Source organism: Pholis gunnellus (genome assembly GCF_910591455.1).
Source record: "Pholis gunnellus genome assembly, chromosome: 6".
Lineage (NCBI taxonomy): Eukaryota > Metazoa > Chordata > Actinopteri > Perciformes > Pholidae > Pholis > Pholis gunnellus.
This window is the reverse complement of record NC_136532.1, coordinates 15,190,368-15,209,401: the sequence shown is the minus strand read 5'-3', so window position 1 is coordinate 15,209,401 and position 19,034 is coordinate 15,190,368. Positions and strand designations below refer to the sequence as shown.

Genomic DNA, 19,034 nt, shown 5'->3' with positions numbered 1-19,034 from the left:
GTTGACGTCACAACACGACTGAAAAAGTCAAGTTTAAGAGAAACCTTGCCCTTTTAATGCACCCCCTAACCTTTTGTTCTGTTGCCTGTCGAGTCATGTCCCCTTCACAGATTTGATGTGTCCTGCCTGCTTTGGTCCTCGCTAGGATAATGATGTTTGTGTGAGGGAGAGTGCTTTACTTTTTAAATCTTTGGTGTGTGTGTGTGTTGGCAAGGGTGGGGGGGAGGTGCGAAGATACCGACCCACATACTGTAACACACCTCCTCCAGTCATGCTGATACAAATTTGACACATACAAGGACAAACTCGCAGACACTCACACACACCCACGCACACAGAGACACACACGCAGAGGATGAGTCATTGCTGGATCCTTAATTAGGAACATTTAAGCATGTTATGTGTGTCTCGCTTACAAGCTCCTCTTTCCCTCCCTATTTCCTTCTTTTCCTCGTTACTTCCTCGTCCCCCAGACTGGATAATATAGAAAGTTGTGGCCACGGAGTCTCATCGACCACCTCTCTCCTTTTTTTCTGCCTCTGCCTTTTCACACGGTTTCACGGTAATTTCCCTCCTGAGAGATAAGGTGTGGGCTGCGGCACTGGGTTAAAACTATGTATGAGATCCAGAGACAAGGGAGAGAGTAGGGGTTTGCCGATTGTGTTATCTGATGCGTTGGAGTGTGTGAATGGTCCATGGATACAGGCATTACAAGAATAGTTGGTGGAAAGGCTGAATGTGTTAAGGGAGACAGTACAGAGTGAATAGGGTTTATTGTGTGGAGTGTGTATTTTATGAAATCAAGTTTCCTCAGAATATATATCCCACATATATAATATGTCACGCAAAAATCTGTGTATCTGTCATTGTTTGATATTTAAAAACAAAAACAGTTTTGTCTTATTAAAAAACATAATAATATATAAGAAGAACAAAATGCAAAGAGCAGTAGTGCTTGTTGTGAAAATAGTAACAGATAGACAGACTTTTATTCTCAGCTCCAGGTCTAATATTCATTCCCAACTAAATATCCACAACTCATTTTGCTCAGCCTCATTTGAATGAACCACCTGTCTGTGCTCACCGCGTGCTTCGCGCTGAGCACCAAAATAACACAGACGGGCAAGGACAATTTCAAGGTCAGGAAACGGATGGAGCGCCGCTTGCACAGTGATGCAAGGTTGCAACAGTGATTTAGTTTGAATTATTCAATAAAAGTGTACATGGTATGTATCTACATTTTGTATAGCACCCCGACTTCCACCCTTATAAGAGAGACTTTTAAAAGAACAGAGATATAGATTATATTTTATCCTTCTCTTATCTGTCCATTAGGTATATACATTTTATATGTATCTGTTTAAAATATTCTGTCTGCATCACAGCTTGGTGTAGTTGTATGTGGTCTCAGTTACATCTGTGCCTAAACCCAACAGTGATGTCTGTGTGCACTGACACACCCTGGAGTACACCTCTGCAATTGTTTGTAAAAGATACAACATTGTTTCCACTCTAATTCATTTATTACAGTTCCCGAAAGTGCAGACTTTTTCAACCACCCTGTGTTCATCTACTTGGTGTTTTATTTGATAGAAAGGGAAAATTCAGACCACAAAATTCGCCTCTACAGACATACTCCACATTATTCAAAGGACTCTCAGCTGTCCAACAATCATGGGATTTACAAAAGTATAAAATGGGAAATTCAGTAGAAGCAGCAGTTGGCAGAGTGTTAACACTTCTATGTTTAGGGATTTAAATCCCAGTCAAGCTCCCAGGAACATTACTGGACTGTGGCAGTTTTTTTTAGTGGCGGTCCCAATTGAAATTAATTAAACTCTGTGTCCATGAATCCAGTAAAACTTTAAATAAATACATTACACTACATATTTCTGCAAAACTAAAAAGAGTGTTTCTCTCACAGAGACATTTCTCATTGAATTATCACAATTATAACCATTAGGTCCAGTCAAATTTAAAGGCATTTAGCGTCAAAATATTATTTTGGTCCCATTTATGTGAGTTAAAGGGCACTCACAGGAGTAAACAGGAGGACATTTGTCTGCGTTTGGGCTGGGTGGACAGCTTTAATTTGAATTAACGGGCTGCCATATTGATACATCGGAGTTCCCTCAGGAATAAATACAGTAGTCAAAGCTCTGTATTAGAAAAAAAAGACTGAATGAGAGGTCAAAAGCCATCAGGAAATGTGTTTTTTTGGTGGGTAGTCGGGCAGAAGAGAATTCTATTTCATCTGTGGTTTGTTTACTTGTGTGTGCCTCTATCTGTATTTGTGTGTGTGTGTGTGTGTGTGTGTGTGTGTGTGTGTTTTTGTGCTACCAATTATAGCCAAGACACAGCTGTGCTTTCCCCTCCTCATCTGCTCCTTAGTTGAACAATAATCTGCTTTGGATACTGCCGCGCTGCCTCCAAAGCTCACTAGTCATCAATATCAATACTTGATCCGGCACAAGTGCAAGCTCACACACATGCAGGTAACAGCAGAAATAGACATCCAAAAGAAATGGAAGAATCAGATGCAAAATGCAAGTTATTAGTCTGCTTCTCTCACATTCAGCTCTGTTGATGTATGGTCGTGTGATGTGTTGTGGCACACTGATGTTTTACCTCTTTGAAGTGGGCAAGGCCCTTAAAATATTCTCCTTATGTAACTGTCCCTGTTGCAAGGCCGCACGAGGCTGTGTGAGGCAAAGCGTAATGGTGGTGGGCATGCTTCTGAATGTGTGCGTGTGCTTATGTTTGTGTGTGTGTGTATGCACATACAGTATGTAAGCACACATCTGTATGCGCTCGTCTGCCTGCGTGTTTAAGAGACGCTTTCTCCCGTGTGAATTATGCAGACCAGGATGAGGGTGCAGGGCGGGGAAGATCCAGCAGTTACACAGCTTTTGAATTAGAAGAGTCAAAACACCCGTCTGAAAACAACCTCATGATGCAGAACGGGAGGGAGAAAGGAGAACGGAGTGTCTATAGAAAGATCAGCTGTAAAGACAGGAAGTGAGACAGAGATCAGGAAAGGGCAGGATGAGGGAAGGAGGGTTTAGGAAATGGATTGAACTGAGACCACTAAAAAGGGTAAGAACATAGGGGGGGTAAGAGAGAATTGGACTCTGGGGTTTATTGTGGCTTAAAGGCAACGTTCAGTGGTAAGATGAGAAATACAATACGGAAAGGAAACAAGAAGCAGGAAAAGGAGCAACACAAGCAGGAAGTTCCTTTGAGAGTTTGGCAATACATTTCATATCTACAGTACCTTCTCCTGTAGATAGTCTCACCATGTGCAGAAAAAACAACCTGCTAAACATGCACAGTTACCGTAAATAGACAATGGTTAGCAGGCAAGGTGTAGAACAGCGTGGGGTTCATCACTGAATCTCTCTCACACACACACACACACACACACACACACACACACACACACACACACACACACATCCATGCCACAGAACCACAAAACAAAGCACACAAGTGGGCTGGTTATTTTTGGTACCGGTGCTTTTTTAAAAACCTCTCGACCATAATTAGAAAGCGTAGAGTGTCTTGACAATACGAGACATCACAGGTGTCACATTTGGACCTTGGCAACAGATTTGGAAATGTTTTTTTCTATTTAGAGATCAAGTCTTGCTGATGTAATGAAACTTATTTGTTCTGTTTTTTTTTTCTTTTCTTAACTTCCCTCTTCTTTCCTCACATTTCTGTCCTCTATTCTGTGTTGTTCATCCCTGTTTTCCTTTCTAAAACCACCCACTTGTTTCCATGTCCAGGTATTGGTCAGGGTGTGCCGGTGGTGGCTCTGATCGTAGAGGGAGGCCCTAATGTGATCTCCATTGTGCTGGAGTACCTCAGGGACACGCCTCCCATCCCTGTGGTTGTGTGTGATGGCAGTGGCAGGGCCTCAGACATCTTGGCCTTCGGACACAAATACTCTGAGGATGGAGGGTATGCACTCACATTATTCTACAGTCCAAGGGCAAACACTTCCTAATACAATGCTTATCCAATGTGGAAAAGCTTGTTGGTAATCACAATTTCTGATATCTTTAGTTTATTAGTGTTCATCAAACAAGGTGGCTTAGATCAAACATAGCAAGGATACAATTTCATGTATACTGTACATGACAGCAAAAGTGTTATTTTTGTCAGATATGCTTTTTTGGGAAAAAGATGTTAAACCTGATGCAACAACCTGATGCAACACGTGAAATGTGTTACTTTAAAAAAAACACAGGAGACTCTTTTGGTTGTATTCATCATAAGACACACCATGAATTTAGAATAGACTTTTTTTAGAATTAGATTTTATAGCTTCATATATCAAGTTACAAATTAAGGTAAACCTGCAGAATCACATCTCACCAAGGACCCTGAGACAGTAGGACTGAGAGCTCCAGTCAACCTTGGTTTCACTTAGTGACAAGCAAATCTAATTTGCCTGCCTCCCCCTCACAGTTTTATTCTCCTTCCTCTATCCGACCCCTTTCCTGACACACTCTTTTTTTTTTTCTCTGCACCTCTGCAGCATAATTAATGAGTCTCTAAGAGACCAGTTGCTGGTGACCATCCAGAAGACTTTCACCTACAGCCGCACACAGGCCCAACATCTGTTCATCATTCTCATGGAGTGCATGAAGAAGAAGGAGTTGGTGAGTGTCACTTTCATAAATGTTCACATACACATGCCAGCAGACACACATGCACATGCACATATTTGCACGTGCATGACTATATTTGCAGATGCAGATAAAGCAAACATATGAGCAGTATACGAAAAACTGAAGAGCTGACAGACACGCACGCACACACACACAGTTGTGTTTTCATGACTTTTGAGAGCATTACCTTGACTTACATTCATTTTCTGGAGTCTTCACCGTAGAACATTATGATTTACGTTATAGGGACTTGCATTTTGTCCCCATAAGGAAGGCGAGTGCCCACAATGTGTCTGTGTTAACAGAATTATGTCCCCAAAAAATGGGTAAAACACACACACACACACACACACACACACATACACACACACCGTTAAACCACCAATAATATCAGCAGTAATATCACCAATCATTCAAGCTTTGATGTCTCTGCTGTATAAAGAAGCCCAAAAATGAAAAATATGTGAAGGAGGAACAAATTAATTTGTGAATTGAAGCTTGCTCATCATGAAACTTGTATTGAAGCAAGTATTAATCCATCTTTTATGCATGACAATGTTAAGTGGATGTAAATATATTCAGATGACGTTTGGGAACAAATGGCCTCCACCTTGAGAGTTTTTCCCCTTTGGCAGTGTTTAATTCCCAGTCCCTTTAGAGAACTGTCCGACATATGAAAGTGACCTCTTGATAATGCTGTTGACTGCTGTAAGTGCAGAGGTGACAATCTTGTCCGTGTGTGTACGTTTTCATCATGGTACATTTGATCACAGTAGCAGTGGGCGTGTGGCTTTCTTGCCACATTGCTCTATATGGCTCACACATTGTGATTGAAAGTGTGCACCACAGCATGCAAACACCCACACGCAAACCACAAAACCCACAAAACAAACAGCTAGCAGCTTTTACTGTATCTTAGTTGTGCAGCATCACTAACTTATTTACCACTTGGTTGCTCTCGCCTCAACTCACTTTGAACGTAGTGTACAATGCCTTTGTAGGGGAGGGGATATTTGCCAGATCAGTGACTGTTGGTACTGCTGGTACTGCTGGTTGCCAGTAGCATTTTGCTAGTACATTTGTAAATAGTATCATACCTAAGCCGTATTTATTTTTTTTACCTTTTTAGAAGTAAAAGTGCTGAGCTAGAATTCAGCTTAAGATCTTGAAACACAATGGCTGAGAGGTTTAAAATGACGTAACCAGGTATTTACCATGCAATAATCTTCCCAGTTTGTAAAAATACTCTTCTGCACGATATATCGTTTAAGCATCAACATTGCGATTTGCGCATGCACTATCGTCACTCAAACTTGTCATGTAACTTTTTTGCTGCTTGATACAAAAGGAAAACTCCCACGCTTCACATTTTCCATGATTTATCCTGTGTTTCCATTACCTACAGGGTCGTCATGTTAGACCCGCCACAGTTTCATAATGCACCGTATGTATTTTCAAACTTCTCGATGAGTTGGGTCGGCGCAGTCTGCCTCAACTTTACAGCGCCCCTCGCTCTGACCTCGCCACTCGGCCATGGGCTTTTAGTGTTGCACCCTCTCCCTGCGGCGCGACTGTCAACCGGGGCAGAATGTCCTCAGTACGCACTCTGCGGTGACGTCGCCAACCCACCTGACCCGTCTTGAAACACAGAGCCCTTTTTGTTAAACTGCTTTGTGGGTGTTACTTATTTGCTGTGTCATCGCCTTTCATATCTATACAACCAATGTGTTAATGATACAATAGTTTGCTAGAGCACAAACATTGAAAGTGGACAACATTGTTTATCTAGCCTCTTAATTTTGTTCTTAAAGTGCAACATATTGATGCATTTAAATTCAAGGTGTACAAAATTTAGGCTGAATATTCCTGTTTTTTTTCACATCACAATATATTTATATTTCAGATATATACATTCCAATATTGTGCAGCCCTAAAAAATACTGTAGAATAATCATTTTATTCTGAGTTTCAGTTAATATAGCAATTGCAGGAAAATGAGTAACACACAAAAAAAAAATCAAAAGCATTTGCACACAAAGTGCACTCACAAAAACATGCACAGAGTATTTTGCAGGCAGCGCAGCTTTGGTCATGGTTGTGCAGCGTGTAAGTGGATTGATTGTGTTGCCAGTGGGGTTCCAGTGGCTGTCTGATGCTCACACTGATGCTTCGTCTGAATACAATACACCAGAGCAGAACAATGTGTGAATCATTCAGCAGGAGCAGCTGTACGGGCCAGATAATCTGATTCTGCCTCTCTCTGAACTTAAAACACTGTTACCTCTGCAACCGAACACTGAAAGTGGATTTTGGCAATATTATATGTCCACCAACTGTTCCACCCTTGTATTAATATTCCTGTGTTTTACAGGACAATTAGGTATTTGTCTGATAATCCATTTACTGCCAGGAAGAAAGTGTTCTTTAACATGCTAACCACAGTTAAAATGCAGACATTTGGGGTTACACTACTCGTCATGGGGCAAAAGAAGGGCTATGCAGCCAGTGTGTAACTTTGTCTAATTAATAGATCTGTATGATCACAGATAGAAGGGTGCAAGAGCAGGAAAATCCAACAGTGTGATGGGTAATCATAACCAGGATGCTGTACATCATGTAGTATGTATGAATGTGTCATTTGTGGTTTATAATCTTAACAATGACATCAAACATTTACCAATGACATAACAATTTGACAGCATACTCTATGGTAATGTATTCAGTTGAAGCAATCCTCTTCCTTGTATATCTTCCATAATAACTCAGGCTTTTCTCAGTGAGCATGTACTGCAATCATTAGTGCCCATACACCATGCACAGTCTCAAAAAGCCAACTTTGGTAGCGGTTGGAGAAAAAGAGAGAGAGAGATAGATGAAACTCGCTGCTGTCTGGCACCTCTCTCCCTCTGTCTCACTGAAGTCATTTCACCAGCCTGCTATTTATTAGACTGATCAGGGTTCCCTCCTGATCACACTCAGAAAGCCACTGATTGAAGTGTTTATGCACGTGTGATTGGAGGGCAGTAACTGTAAGGGAGGAAGGAATAACATGAGAGTGAGCAAAAGAGAGGGTTCCCATTGTCTCATGCAAAACCGGAAACACTCTTGTCATGGATCGGCTGTAGACCCAAATAAAATGGAACAAACATGTTTCCCTGTGTGGTCAACTGATTTTATTTGTGAAACCAGAACATGTATGGCTTGGCCTATTTCATATTTCAAGGTGAAACGTGTTCGGCTGGGTCACCATACTAATACAACCTGTGTTAAAGTCACCCACTTGACCTCAGATCAGACTGAACCACTTTTCAATTCTCAGATATTATAATACTACAGGACAACTTAATACATGTAGTAAGGCTGTACTGAATGTCAGCTTACTTCAAGATTTTTGAATGAAGCTTTGAATGTCTGTTGTCATAGTTTTTGACTTTATAATTCTCTGGAGTTATTGTAATGTTTTGATCACACTAGTCAGGAAACAATCCTATGCAGCAACCATTAGAATCTCATTCTAGTATAATACTCATAATATTAGACTTGCCTTTCTGCAGCTGTGCAGAAATACTGTGTTCAAACAGAATGGATAGACACAAAATAAAAAGAAGCTCGGCAGCATTCAAATGCTCCTGCATGGTGATCAAACTGTTCATGTCTAGTCTACTAACTGCTATGTACATGGTCTTCTGTGTTGTACTGTCACGATATGCCTTCTTGTACCGGCAGTACCTGCGCAGGATTGATGAGTTTGCAATATTTAATCTGGAGACTAAAATGACAGACATTGCAGGAGAATTGGTGAATTTCTTCTATTTCTTTTGACTTTTAAAAGTTATTCAACACACTCCTGTTCAAGAGTCTCTACAGATGACATCAGAATCAGAAACGGTTTATTGCTATTGGCTTCGGTGATTGGTGCGTGACAAAAAACAAATAGTGCATCATTAAACGCTATCATTTAAAAATACAGAATATAATAAACAAACAAACACATTTAATGTACGTTCAAACATGTATGTTATTAAAGTGTCAAGTTTATATTTAAGAGAAGAGTTGTTCAAGGGTGTGTAACTGCAAGTAACTGTCCTGGGGATGTAAGAGTCCGGGTCAGTGGGGGTCAGTTTCTGTGGCGTGAGGTCTTGGTCCTGATGGACCGAAGCCTCCTGACAGAGGGAAGGGACTCAAAGAGTTTGTGTCCAGGGTGAGAGGGGTCGGCTATAATCTTTCTTGCTCCGCCTCGGGGTCCTGGAGGGTCAGCAGATTACAGCCAATCTACTCTGCTGAGTAGGTTATTAAGTGATTGGCTGCAAAGTAGAGCAGAGCAGAGTATAAGTGTGTGAGTATGTGTGTAAGAGTGTAACACAAGACTTGCGATGTCTAGACTTTGCAGTCAATACCTACTATTGGGATGCAGTGAAATCATATTAGTTCTATAGTACTACAATCCCAAAACAATAATAATTGTAGACACCTGTGTTTACCTTGTATACCAAAGCCAAGTAGTGTCAAACGCATGTTAACTCTCAGATCAGGAGCAGGGTCAGAAAAACATTGCGTTGACTCATTTACACTGGCAGCACATGTGGGTTTATCCTGGGTCAGTGCTGCGGGCCGAAAGGGGTAAGTGTGTGAGAGGGGAGAGAATGAAACTGTGTGTTTGTCTGTGTGCCAGCTCGCCTGCGGTTTCATTTTTCTGGCTCTGCAGCAGGAAAGCCAAAGAATAGGAGGAAAAGAGAAAGACTAAAGGTGACTGGCTGTGAGAGTGTCTGCTTAATGCCGGCCTTACACCAAATTACTTTTCATGAGATTTTACTGTCTTAAAACCTAGTCCGAGCCGTCTTAAATCTGTATTTTTCTCATCTTGACCGTCTAATGAAATCGTTCATGTTTTATTTTACATTTACATCGTCAACAACCAATAGTTTTATAATAATTTCTCCAGCACTAAACAGGAAGCAGCAAAGAGAAGTAGGATGATTAAAGAGTGGATGTGTCTTTCAGCATGTTGGTTTATTCATGTAGACATTTTGTGCTTCAGTTATTTCCCTGTTGCCTCTGCTTTGTTTATCATACTGAGGGCTATTTATGCTTTGTATCAAAAGGCAATAAACTTGTGATCCATTGTAAGTACACACTGAAATGTATATGTACGTGTGTACCTCTGTGTTTTATGTTTTTATCCTTGTTTTACCAAAAGTGGAACAGTTTTATTCAAGCCTCAATATACCTTAATATTGTCATTTCAAGATGCCAGATGATACATTTTATCATTAATATGTTGCTGTGAAATCAGTTAGGCAGTAAATTATAAAACTGGGAAGGGCTCTTTGCAGCTACAAACAATAGTACCAATTACCTGCTTTATGCTTTCATTGGATCATCTACCAAAGAAAAAAATCTGTTCTGATAAATGATAGAATTTTAGGTTCCAAGTCGGAGAAGGAAGGTATGGGAAATAATTGTTAAGCTAATCAATGAATGATTTGCAAGCTCTTTAGTTTTACTCGAGGGTAACATAGATGGTGTGTTATGAAACTGCATTGAAAGAGAATACTAAAAGAAAGCATCGGCCACATTTGAATCAACTTGTCTGGATGATAAGGGTAGTTATCTACCTCATGTATTCAGATCACTTATCTTGTTTCTTTTATCCCTTCAACATAAAGGTTAAATCATTTTATATAAATGTCAAACCAGCACACTGAAGATACTACAGGCTGCGTGTGAACCAGTGCCTTTAAATATCAGCAAGGCCTGTTGTCATGCAACTCTTTTTCTTTTTTTGCTAGAAATGTGTTAATCCAATTCTAGGTCTAATTAAGAGAGAAGTACCTCATTCCACCTCCCCATCTCTCACTCTCAGCCCTTCGCACTTCACACATTTGTGATGGGAGGGGGGGTGGGGGGGGGGCAAGATGATTATTTGGTATGAATAATTGAGTGTAGAATAGTCCTTAAATGTTTAATTCAGATTAAATATTGAGGAGGAACCACCCACCCGCAATGTTCCTCCCCCTTTCTGACAAGAGAAACGAGTGGGAGGATGATGAGGAGAAGGACAGAGTGACTTCAATGGACCATGAGAGAGATGGAGGGACAGATTTAGGGAGAGAGGGGAAAGTGGGCAGGAAATGACATAAGAAGAGAAGGAAAACAAATAGTTTGGGTGGAGAGCACATGTGAAACTGAGGTACATTAGGGAGTTTCAGCCACAAACACAGATATATTCTTGAAGAAAGACAATGCCTTGGATGATTATCAGCAGGGCAGTTATCAGTTTAAAATGTCATGAATAGAGAAACGTATGTCTCTCTTTTCTCTGCTTTGGCTGTGCTGCTTAACCCTGTTGGTCTATGGTTTATTCCAGAAGGTAATAAATATTCATCTAAATATGTTATGCTCAAATTCACACATTAGCAGAGCTTTGACAGATCTGAACTGCTAACCATTCTAAATGTATGGACCACAGAGGATGCTTTGGAAACATTTGTGGACTATATGAGTGTGTGTGTGTGTGTGTGTGTGTGTAAGGGGTCTTGTACAGTATGTACATGTAGCAGCACGAGCAGGGTCTTTGCCTGTTAAATGAAGATGAATGTTTTCCAATCAGCTTGGCTCACTGCAGCGTGAAGAGCATGTTTTCTGATCCTCTTCTAAGCTCGTAGCTTAGCGTCTCTGAAGATGTTGGAATCCTCCAACAGATCCCAGTCACACTGAGAAAGATTGCACTGCCTCTTCCTTTTTCATTTGAATTTGTCAACACCGAATCTCCTTCCTTCTGTGTCCTTATCGTTACACATGCTTTCTCTCTCCTGCTGCCTCACGTCTTTCTTCCTGATCCCTGCCTCCACTTTTCTCTCTTATCGTTCCCGGTCTTTTCCTCCCTCCTCTATTCTTGTCAACTTCTTGATGGAGTGCGACAGACACGAGTCAGTGCCCTGTCCCTTGCATGTTGACCCCTCAGGTGATGATTGTCGGTGTTGAGGCCAAAATACATTCAGAATATTAAGATATGTTAGGATACAGTTTTGACCAAAGACAGGGAAAATGTAATGTTAAACAATGGATGGGTGAGCTTATGCCGTTAGTACAAAACTACGACGAAGCTGTGCCTACCCTTTCAATAAACGTGTTTGCTCACAGTAAGTACTCGAGAGCACCTTTGCTTGTACAAGAGGAAGAAAACAGATGAGGGAGAGGCCGACTGTTTACCTCGTGCACACGCTTATTGACCCTGTGTGATCGTAGAGATTAAATTCACAACCTTGCGTTGTCATAGCGGCTGTGTTGCTCAGCCTCTGTATTGTAGAGCCTTTGTGATAACAGGTAGAACATATCCACAGGGTCACCTTGGAGGTGTGATTGGAGGAAGGGAAAAGGGAGGAAGCAGTAAGGAGGAAGCAGGCAAATGTGGGAAGGGGGGAGTTGGGGTGGTAGGCATGCCAGTGGGAGGATGATGTTAGACTAGTTGTAGTAGGTGGGGGGCAGAAAGAGAATAGGTGGAAGAAAGGGAGTGGAGATAAAGCCTGGAGAGAGAGGGGAGAATAGAAACAATGGCAAATGTCTTCAATAATCATCATCTTTCTTCTATCACACTGTGATCCATCTTTTGTCCTGAAGGCAGCCACGAGCCGTGTGTGTGTGTGTGTGTGTGTGTGTGTGTGTGTGTGTCTGTAAGTGAACTCTCCAATCAGCTATAACGATAACTACAGGGTATAATGAACAAGTGGCCAGGACAGGATTCTGTACTGATTAGGTGAAATTAGGCTCACTCATGAGGACACCCTTAAAAATGATAGATGGTTATTTCTTACACTGACATTGTTAGAAAGTCACAGCTTTGCAATCAATTTACACTCACGACATAAGAGCACACACAGAACAAATCACACTGTCTTAAACACACTGTTTTAAACGCTCAAACACACACGCTTGGTTAGATCACAGTATTGCATGTGTGTTCAGCAGATGGCTCCCTAAATGTGTTGTTAACATCCATTAGAGTGAAGGCGAAAGATGCATTCTAGCAAATAATAATCCAGCCACTGGCTGCAGCATTCCAAAACAACTACACGCACACACACACTATAACTTAACTCAAAGAAGCACATGAACACATTACACACTGCACCAGCGACTCATTGGTGTCCCCGCTCATGAAGTCCTCAATCGATACCTTCACATCCCATTGCACTCCTATTTCGCCTGGAGAAAGGCCCTTTGATTACACAGGCTGATAGTGACCGTCACACACACACACATACGCGCACACACACTTTGATGCTCCCCCTATTAGTGATTGAAACTTCCACCAGTCTTGTTCATCAGCAATAAGCTTAACACATTCTGTGAAGAAAGCAACGAGTACTAGCCGATCAGAGGCAGAGTGGGGCGGGCCTTTGCAGACTGCAGGTGGGGGAAAGAAATCAACCAAACTGCCTCTAAATAACAGGCAGTGCAACTGCCAAAGGCTGTGTAAGAGGTAATTTGGCATGCAGATGAGATGATTTTTTTGTGGTGTGCCGTTGGTCAAGCTAGCTTGTGCCCAAGGTTATCTACCCTAGTGTTTCATGATGCCACACTCATTTCTCTCTCAGGGAGGAGCCAAAATGTCATCAGCATATGGTGTACAAATGATGAATGAGCTAACGTAAAAGATACTGTAAATCATCGATGTAAATTGAATTACTGTTGTGCATTTAGATTGTGTGACTAGAGAGGGAGAAAGAGGGTTAGCCCCACAACATTGCAGCATTGCCCAAGGGAAAGCAGCAGCAAAGCCCGCAGATTCCCAGAGCTCCACGAAGTGAAGCCATTTAGAGGGGGGAGATGGGAAGGGAGATGGACTGCAGGGAAGAGAGGGAGGTGGGAGGAGATGGATGGGTGGAGGGAGGGATTAGAGGAATAGCTCATCAGGCATTCGGAACACGCATTTTCTCGTTGACGACATCCACAAGGTGCCCTTCACGCGTGCACACATACGAGCATGTATGCCCACACACATGCACACGGGTGAACACGCGCATGCTGTATTTTACAGAAACAAAAATTCCAGAAAAGCTGCCCCATTTCTCAGATTTCCCTCTCAGCAGATTAGTTCATCTCATGCAGGATATAAAAAATGCAGCTAAAAGACATGTCAGACTACACAGGCGAAAGCTTCAAGTGGCCATAGTGTAAAATATTTTCCTGAAAGCCTTTTCCAAAAAATGTTTGAAACAGAAAAAGAAAACGAGCAAAATGATCTTTGGTAATGGAGAGCATTACTAGGTTTCATTTGAGCTCTCTCTATGTTTTTACTCTCGCTCCCCTCGGTTGCCTTCTCAGTGAATCCCTTCATTCCCTCCCGACAAGAAGAGAAGAGAGGCTGGAGAGGAGATACAGTACATTACATCAGAGCTATACAATACCTCTCTTCTCCTCCTGCACCTCAGTGTTTTTCAGTGAAGACGTTTAATCCAGCAAATAAGAGCGCTCTCTCTCTCAAGAAGTGACTTCATTTGTTATGCTATAAGCCTTGATGCATTCAATCAAACATCAATAGAAGTAATAGAGTTAGCTTTCAAACAATTTGGCTTGGTGTAGAATTAATGCACCTTTTTCTCACTCGTTCTCTCTGCGTCTGTCTCTTTCTCTCGTTGTCTCTCAGATAACAGTTTTCCGGATGGGGTCGGAGGGTCATCAGGACATTGACCTTGCCATCCTCACAGCATTACTAAAAGGTGGGTGTGTGCATTCATGTGCGTGTGCTGGAGCAAGAATGTACAGTACTGTTAATGGCTTCCATTTCACTGTCTCCCTCCAGTGATGTTGTTGTTTGGAAGCTTCTGTACATAAATGGAGGATGATATCGTTTCAGAAAGCATTCCTCTCACTGTCCCAGTTTGGGTGCATGTTCGAAACACACAAGTTTGTTTTTACTTTTGCAGTTCATAGCTTGGGAATAAAACATAAACATCTATCCTTATTTTTTCCCTTTTAAAGCTCCATTAAGCAATTTTTGATCATTGCGTGGCAGGAAGACTCGAAAGCCAACTTGCAGCATTAAGTCTTTATGTTACATTAGCTTATCAAACAATTGCTTTCTTACAGTTTTAGGAGAAAGAGTATGGGGTCCTCTTATCAATGCCTGCCCAATATACTATAAGTCCAGTATTCACTGGCTTGGTCCACTAACTTATTTCCACTTTCCGGTTTTTGGTTGGATTAAACAAGATATAAATTTCATTCGAGAGCTTTAGCGGTGCTTTTTGGACGATTTTGCTGGTTTTAGCTACATATTTATTGTACAGTGTATTTCAAGTGTGTTTCACAAAATATCAACGTATTCCTTTAAATGTGAGGCGGTTGTGGCTCTCGTGGCCTACCAGCAATTAAAGCTATTGCAGACAAGCTTGCAATGAGTTCAGATCTCCTACATTTTATGCTAATATATGCCCAACATACAATATATAATATAATACAACACCTGCAGAATAATCAATGAGTATGAACACAGCTGCTCATTAACTGTGTGGCCACAGACAAATAATTACAGGAAGACACTTACCATCGCCAATGAATTAATGAAATGTATTGTGTCTTTTAATCTTGTTTGAAGTATATCTTTCAATTTAATTTCCATTTATCAAATTAATTTCCCTTGAGGTCAACAATCCCTTCTGAATGAGACTTAACTATATGCTATTATACCACATCAGCTTCTCATTTCTCAGCACTACATTAATGCTTCCAGTGTGGCCAGCATCCCAAAGTTCAAGTTTATTATCTATACACGCAGTAGACAAGTAATGTTATACACAGCCGTCAAGGGGCATTACAATTGTTGCACACAAGCAAAAAGTGATTTATAGGTGTATATCTAGCTTGGTTTCCCCTCCACATATCACACTGCAACACATAAAATAATTCATCAGCAAAGTAACAGCAGCACAGCACTAAAGTATGACATAGTAAGATAGAGAGAGAGCTAGACAGCTATAGCAGTGGCTGCAATTGTTACACTGCAACTAATTGTTAAGTACTAAAGGCAAGGAAATGGACCAAATTGAGTTACAAAATTGAAAATTCCTCAAGTGCAAACATAGCAATTAAACCCAACCACCTCATTCAATGTTTCCCATGCCCCAACCCCTCTACACACACACACACACACACACACACACACACACACACACACACACACACACACACACAGGATTCATAGATCGATACTTTCGATTGATTTTGCAGTAGCTTATATTGATCACGGTTGCTCTTCCCTTTTCAAGGAATATGACGCTCACGCCGCCCGCTGGAGTTTGCAGGCATGCCTTCTCTCAAACACACACCTATACATGTGAACACATGAGGTACACACCCACATGTATTTGATTAACTATCAGAGGAACATTTCATTCCACAGAGACTTAACAAGTTTGGAGAGGGAGAGAGTGATAGAGGAACATGTTTTACATAATTTATGTGTAACAGTCAAGATGTATTATTTCTGTGGCCCATGCATCACTCCCTGATCTTCATCTCAGACACTTGCTCTCTAGCCCTATTACTTCCTCTATGTATACATGTTTCATGTATTTTATCGACTCCATCTGTCTCCATCGTTCATTTCTGTTCACTTTTGAACGGGGTCCTTTATGGGAAACAACACGAGGGTCATTTTACATGCAAGTCTCATTCTGCATCTGAGTGAGTGAATGAGACGCGTTAAGGCTTTTAGTGTAAAATGGAAACAGTCACATCCTGCCCGAGAGCTTTTTAAAACACTGGATTAGACTCCTTCGCTGAAGAACTAAGCTACTGCCTGCAGCTCAACAAGGCACAGCACAGTCAGGAATACACGGTGAGGGGAGAACAGATCAGGAGCAGAATAAAAAAATAAAAGGAGTGAGTGTGTGAGCCTGTGTGAGAGAGAGAGAGAGAGAGAGAGATTTAGAGAAGTGGCAGCAAAAGACACGTGGTGTGACAGAGGGGAGTTTAGAGTATTTGATGGTCCGCTGTATGAAGTACTCAATATCTTGACAATTGGGTCCATAAAGTCAGTTGGATACAGTTCAACCTCCCCGTAGGCAGACTGAGTGAAACTACAAGCCTTTAATAAAGCAAGGCCAACCTGCCTTTACACATACAGTTATCTCCACTAAAGCTCTTATTAGTAGGCTCTGGATCTTATTAGCAGGGCTCTGTCTGAACTCATACAATTAAGCTCCAGTAATGCTGTGCAGTACTTTAAGATGGAGAGAGCATGGTGTAAAGTCATGATACTTCTGTGCTTATTAAAAATTACACAGACTGGCCTAAACACAAGGGATTATCATTATGCTTTATATAGCAGGGGATTCCTCTAAAGGCCGGGATGAATTGTTGCCTCATCTTTCTCATTTTGGTTAACTCCTCCCAGTGTGCAGGTAAATTATTAATGTGAACAGCAGACTGTGCTTCTGTTCGATCTAATTGGTTAAGTGCCACTAAGATATAAAACAGTATTTTATTGCAGCATATTCAATAGCATTTAAGCTATTTTACATTTGAGCATACAGCTCTAATCAGGTCTGAAAAGAGAGGTTTGGTTTTATATTTACTGTCCTCCTCTGTCCCTCCTCTGTTATATACTGCCTCTTAGTTTTCTGTCTATTGGATGAAGTGTTTGAGACGTATCACATCCAATAAATACTGTATCACTGTTGTAAATGCTCCTTTAAGACATACTGTACCTAAAGTATGAGATATTACTGTACATAGGGCCGGATCTCACAAGTGTTTTTCGGGCTAAGATGATCATAAACCCCATCATAATAATTGTCTTACATTTTGCAGGCGTGTTTAACTAAAACTAAAGATGTGTGCAAAAATAATTGCAGGTTAACACGTATCATTTTAAAGAAAAACCCTTAACAAACAAAAGTGAAGATGAGAGAAAAAGATGAAGAATGCCTTCTTGCCGTTACTTTATCCAGTATTACATTAATCAGATCTGTCCAGAAAGTCTTTTTTTGTCTGTGTTTATCAGGCTGGTAAGCAGATCCTTAAAATGGCTTAATGAGTACACATCTACTAATAAAAGGCCTGAAAAAGTATTACATTGTCTCAAATTCAGATGGATTTGGTTGTAGATGTTCTTAGTCATGTCACTGTGAGAATTTCTGGTATTCCCATCCTCCCCTTAGATCACGCGATGAGTCTGCGTCGTGGTCTGCATGTCTGGTTCATACTCCTGCGGCTGTGTGCCTATGCGCTCTGCGTGTTCCTGACGCGTTAGTCACAGTTCTCAGGAGGTCCACGGCGCGTCCCTGCAGCTCTCTGCGAGCTCAGCAAACCAATCTCTGCAGCTCTGCAGATGCTCTGCGCAAGCTTTTCCGCAGAATTAAAAATAAGGCATAAATGCCTTGCTAGCCAGCCTGCTCGTTAGTTAATGTAAATGGTTAAATGCAAATGTGACCCACATTAGATTAACATCTAATTAAGTTTTTTGTCATGGTCAGTAGTGGGCAATCTAAAATTGTAGCCATGGCACAATTGCAGAAGAAGAAGAGGTGAGAGATGTGTTATTATGAATCCCACTGCATTTCGTAGCAAGACCCACCCTGTGTAGCTGGTTGAGGCAGAGAGTATTGGTTAAGGTAAAGCATTGACCTTAAGTAGTTAGGGTCAGGATAGCTCATTTGTCAGGGCATAGGACCTGAACAAATCGGGTTATCGCTACCTTGGCGAGCATGGACGCCTTGCCAAGGGATGTCCATAGGGAGTTCCACTACTGAGAGAGAGACATAGAGACTTCCAGAGCACCACTGCTGAGAACCGTGTTTGGATAAAGATTTAGGAGTATATTTCTTACCACGCTAAATTATTGTTCGATTACCAGCTGAAGATTTGTTCCAGTTTCGAAACTGAAGATGTTTTGTTGATGTTTTTAGCTGCTTGGGAAAAGTGTGATGAATCTACTGTGAGTCATGTCGCTATAGAGTGCTGCAGGGATGATTTTTGTAGGCCAATCCCAAAAGTCAACAATGCACTGGTTCTCTCGACACAAAGCCAATGGGATTTTTCCATGGGATTTCAGATTATTGTAGAAAATAAGCTTTGTGACAAACACAAGTTTATGATATTTACCCGTTTTGTTTACAAATGAATGCCTATCATTTTTTAAACGCAAATGCAATAGGCAGAAGTAAAAAGCGAACGCTAGGCCATAAACAATCTACACTACGGTCGCATATGCGTGTGTATACACAACGAGGCTTTGAAGGCAGACTAGTCGGCGTGAAGGCGTTGTGTAGTCTCATTTAGCCACTTGTCTTTTTAAGAAGCAAAAGCTTCAAATTCAGTTGCAGAACAAAACTGTAATATTTCTGGAATTAA

General features: G+C 41.2%; 1 protein-coding gene across 9 annotated transcripts in view; it reads left to right on the top strand.

The window, feature by feature from the left end:
* trpm3 (transient receptor potential cation channel, subfamily M, member 3) overlaps positions 1–19,034 on the top strand; it is a gene marked incomplete at both ends in the record, with an annotated part of 121,564 nt that overhangs the window by 75,390 nt on the left and 27,140 nt on the right. For all 9 annotated transcript variants that reach the window (XM_079161179.1, XM_079161178.1, XM_079161186.1 and 6 more), the window contains 3 exons: positions 3,789–3,963; positions 4,544–4,667; positions 14,326–14,398. In XM_079161179.1, the coding sequence (XP_079017305.1) occupies positions 3,789–3,963; positions 4,544–4,667; positions 14,326–14,398 (372 nt within the window). The remainder of the gene's footprint in view (positions 1–3,788; positions 3,964–4,543; positions 4,668–14,325; positions 14,399–19,034) is intronic.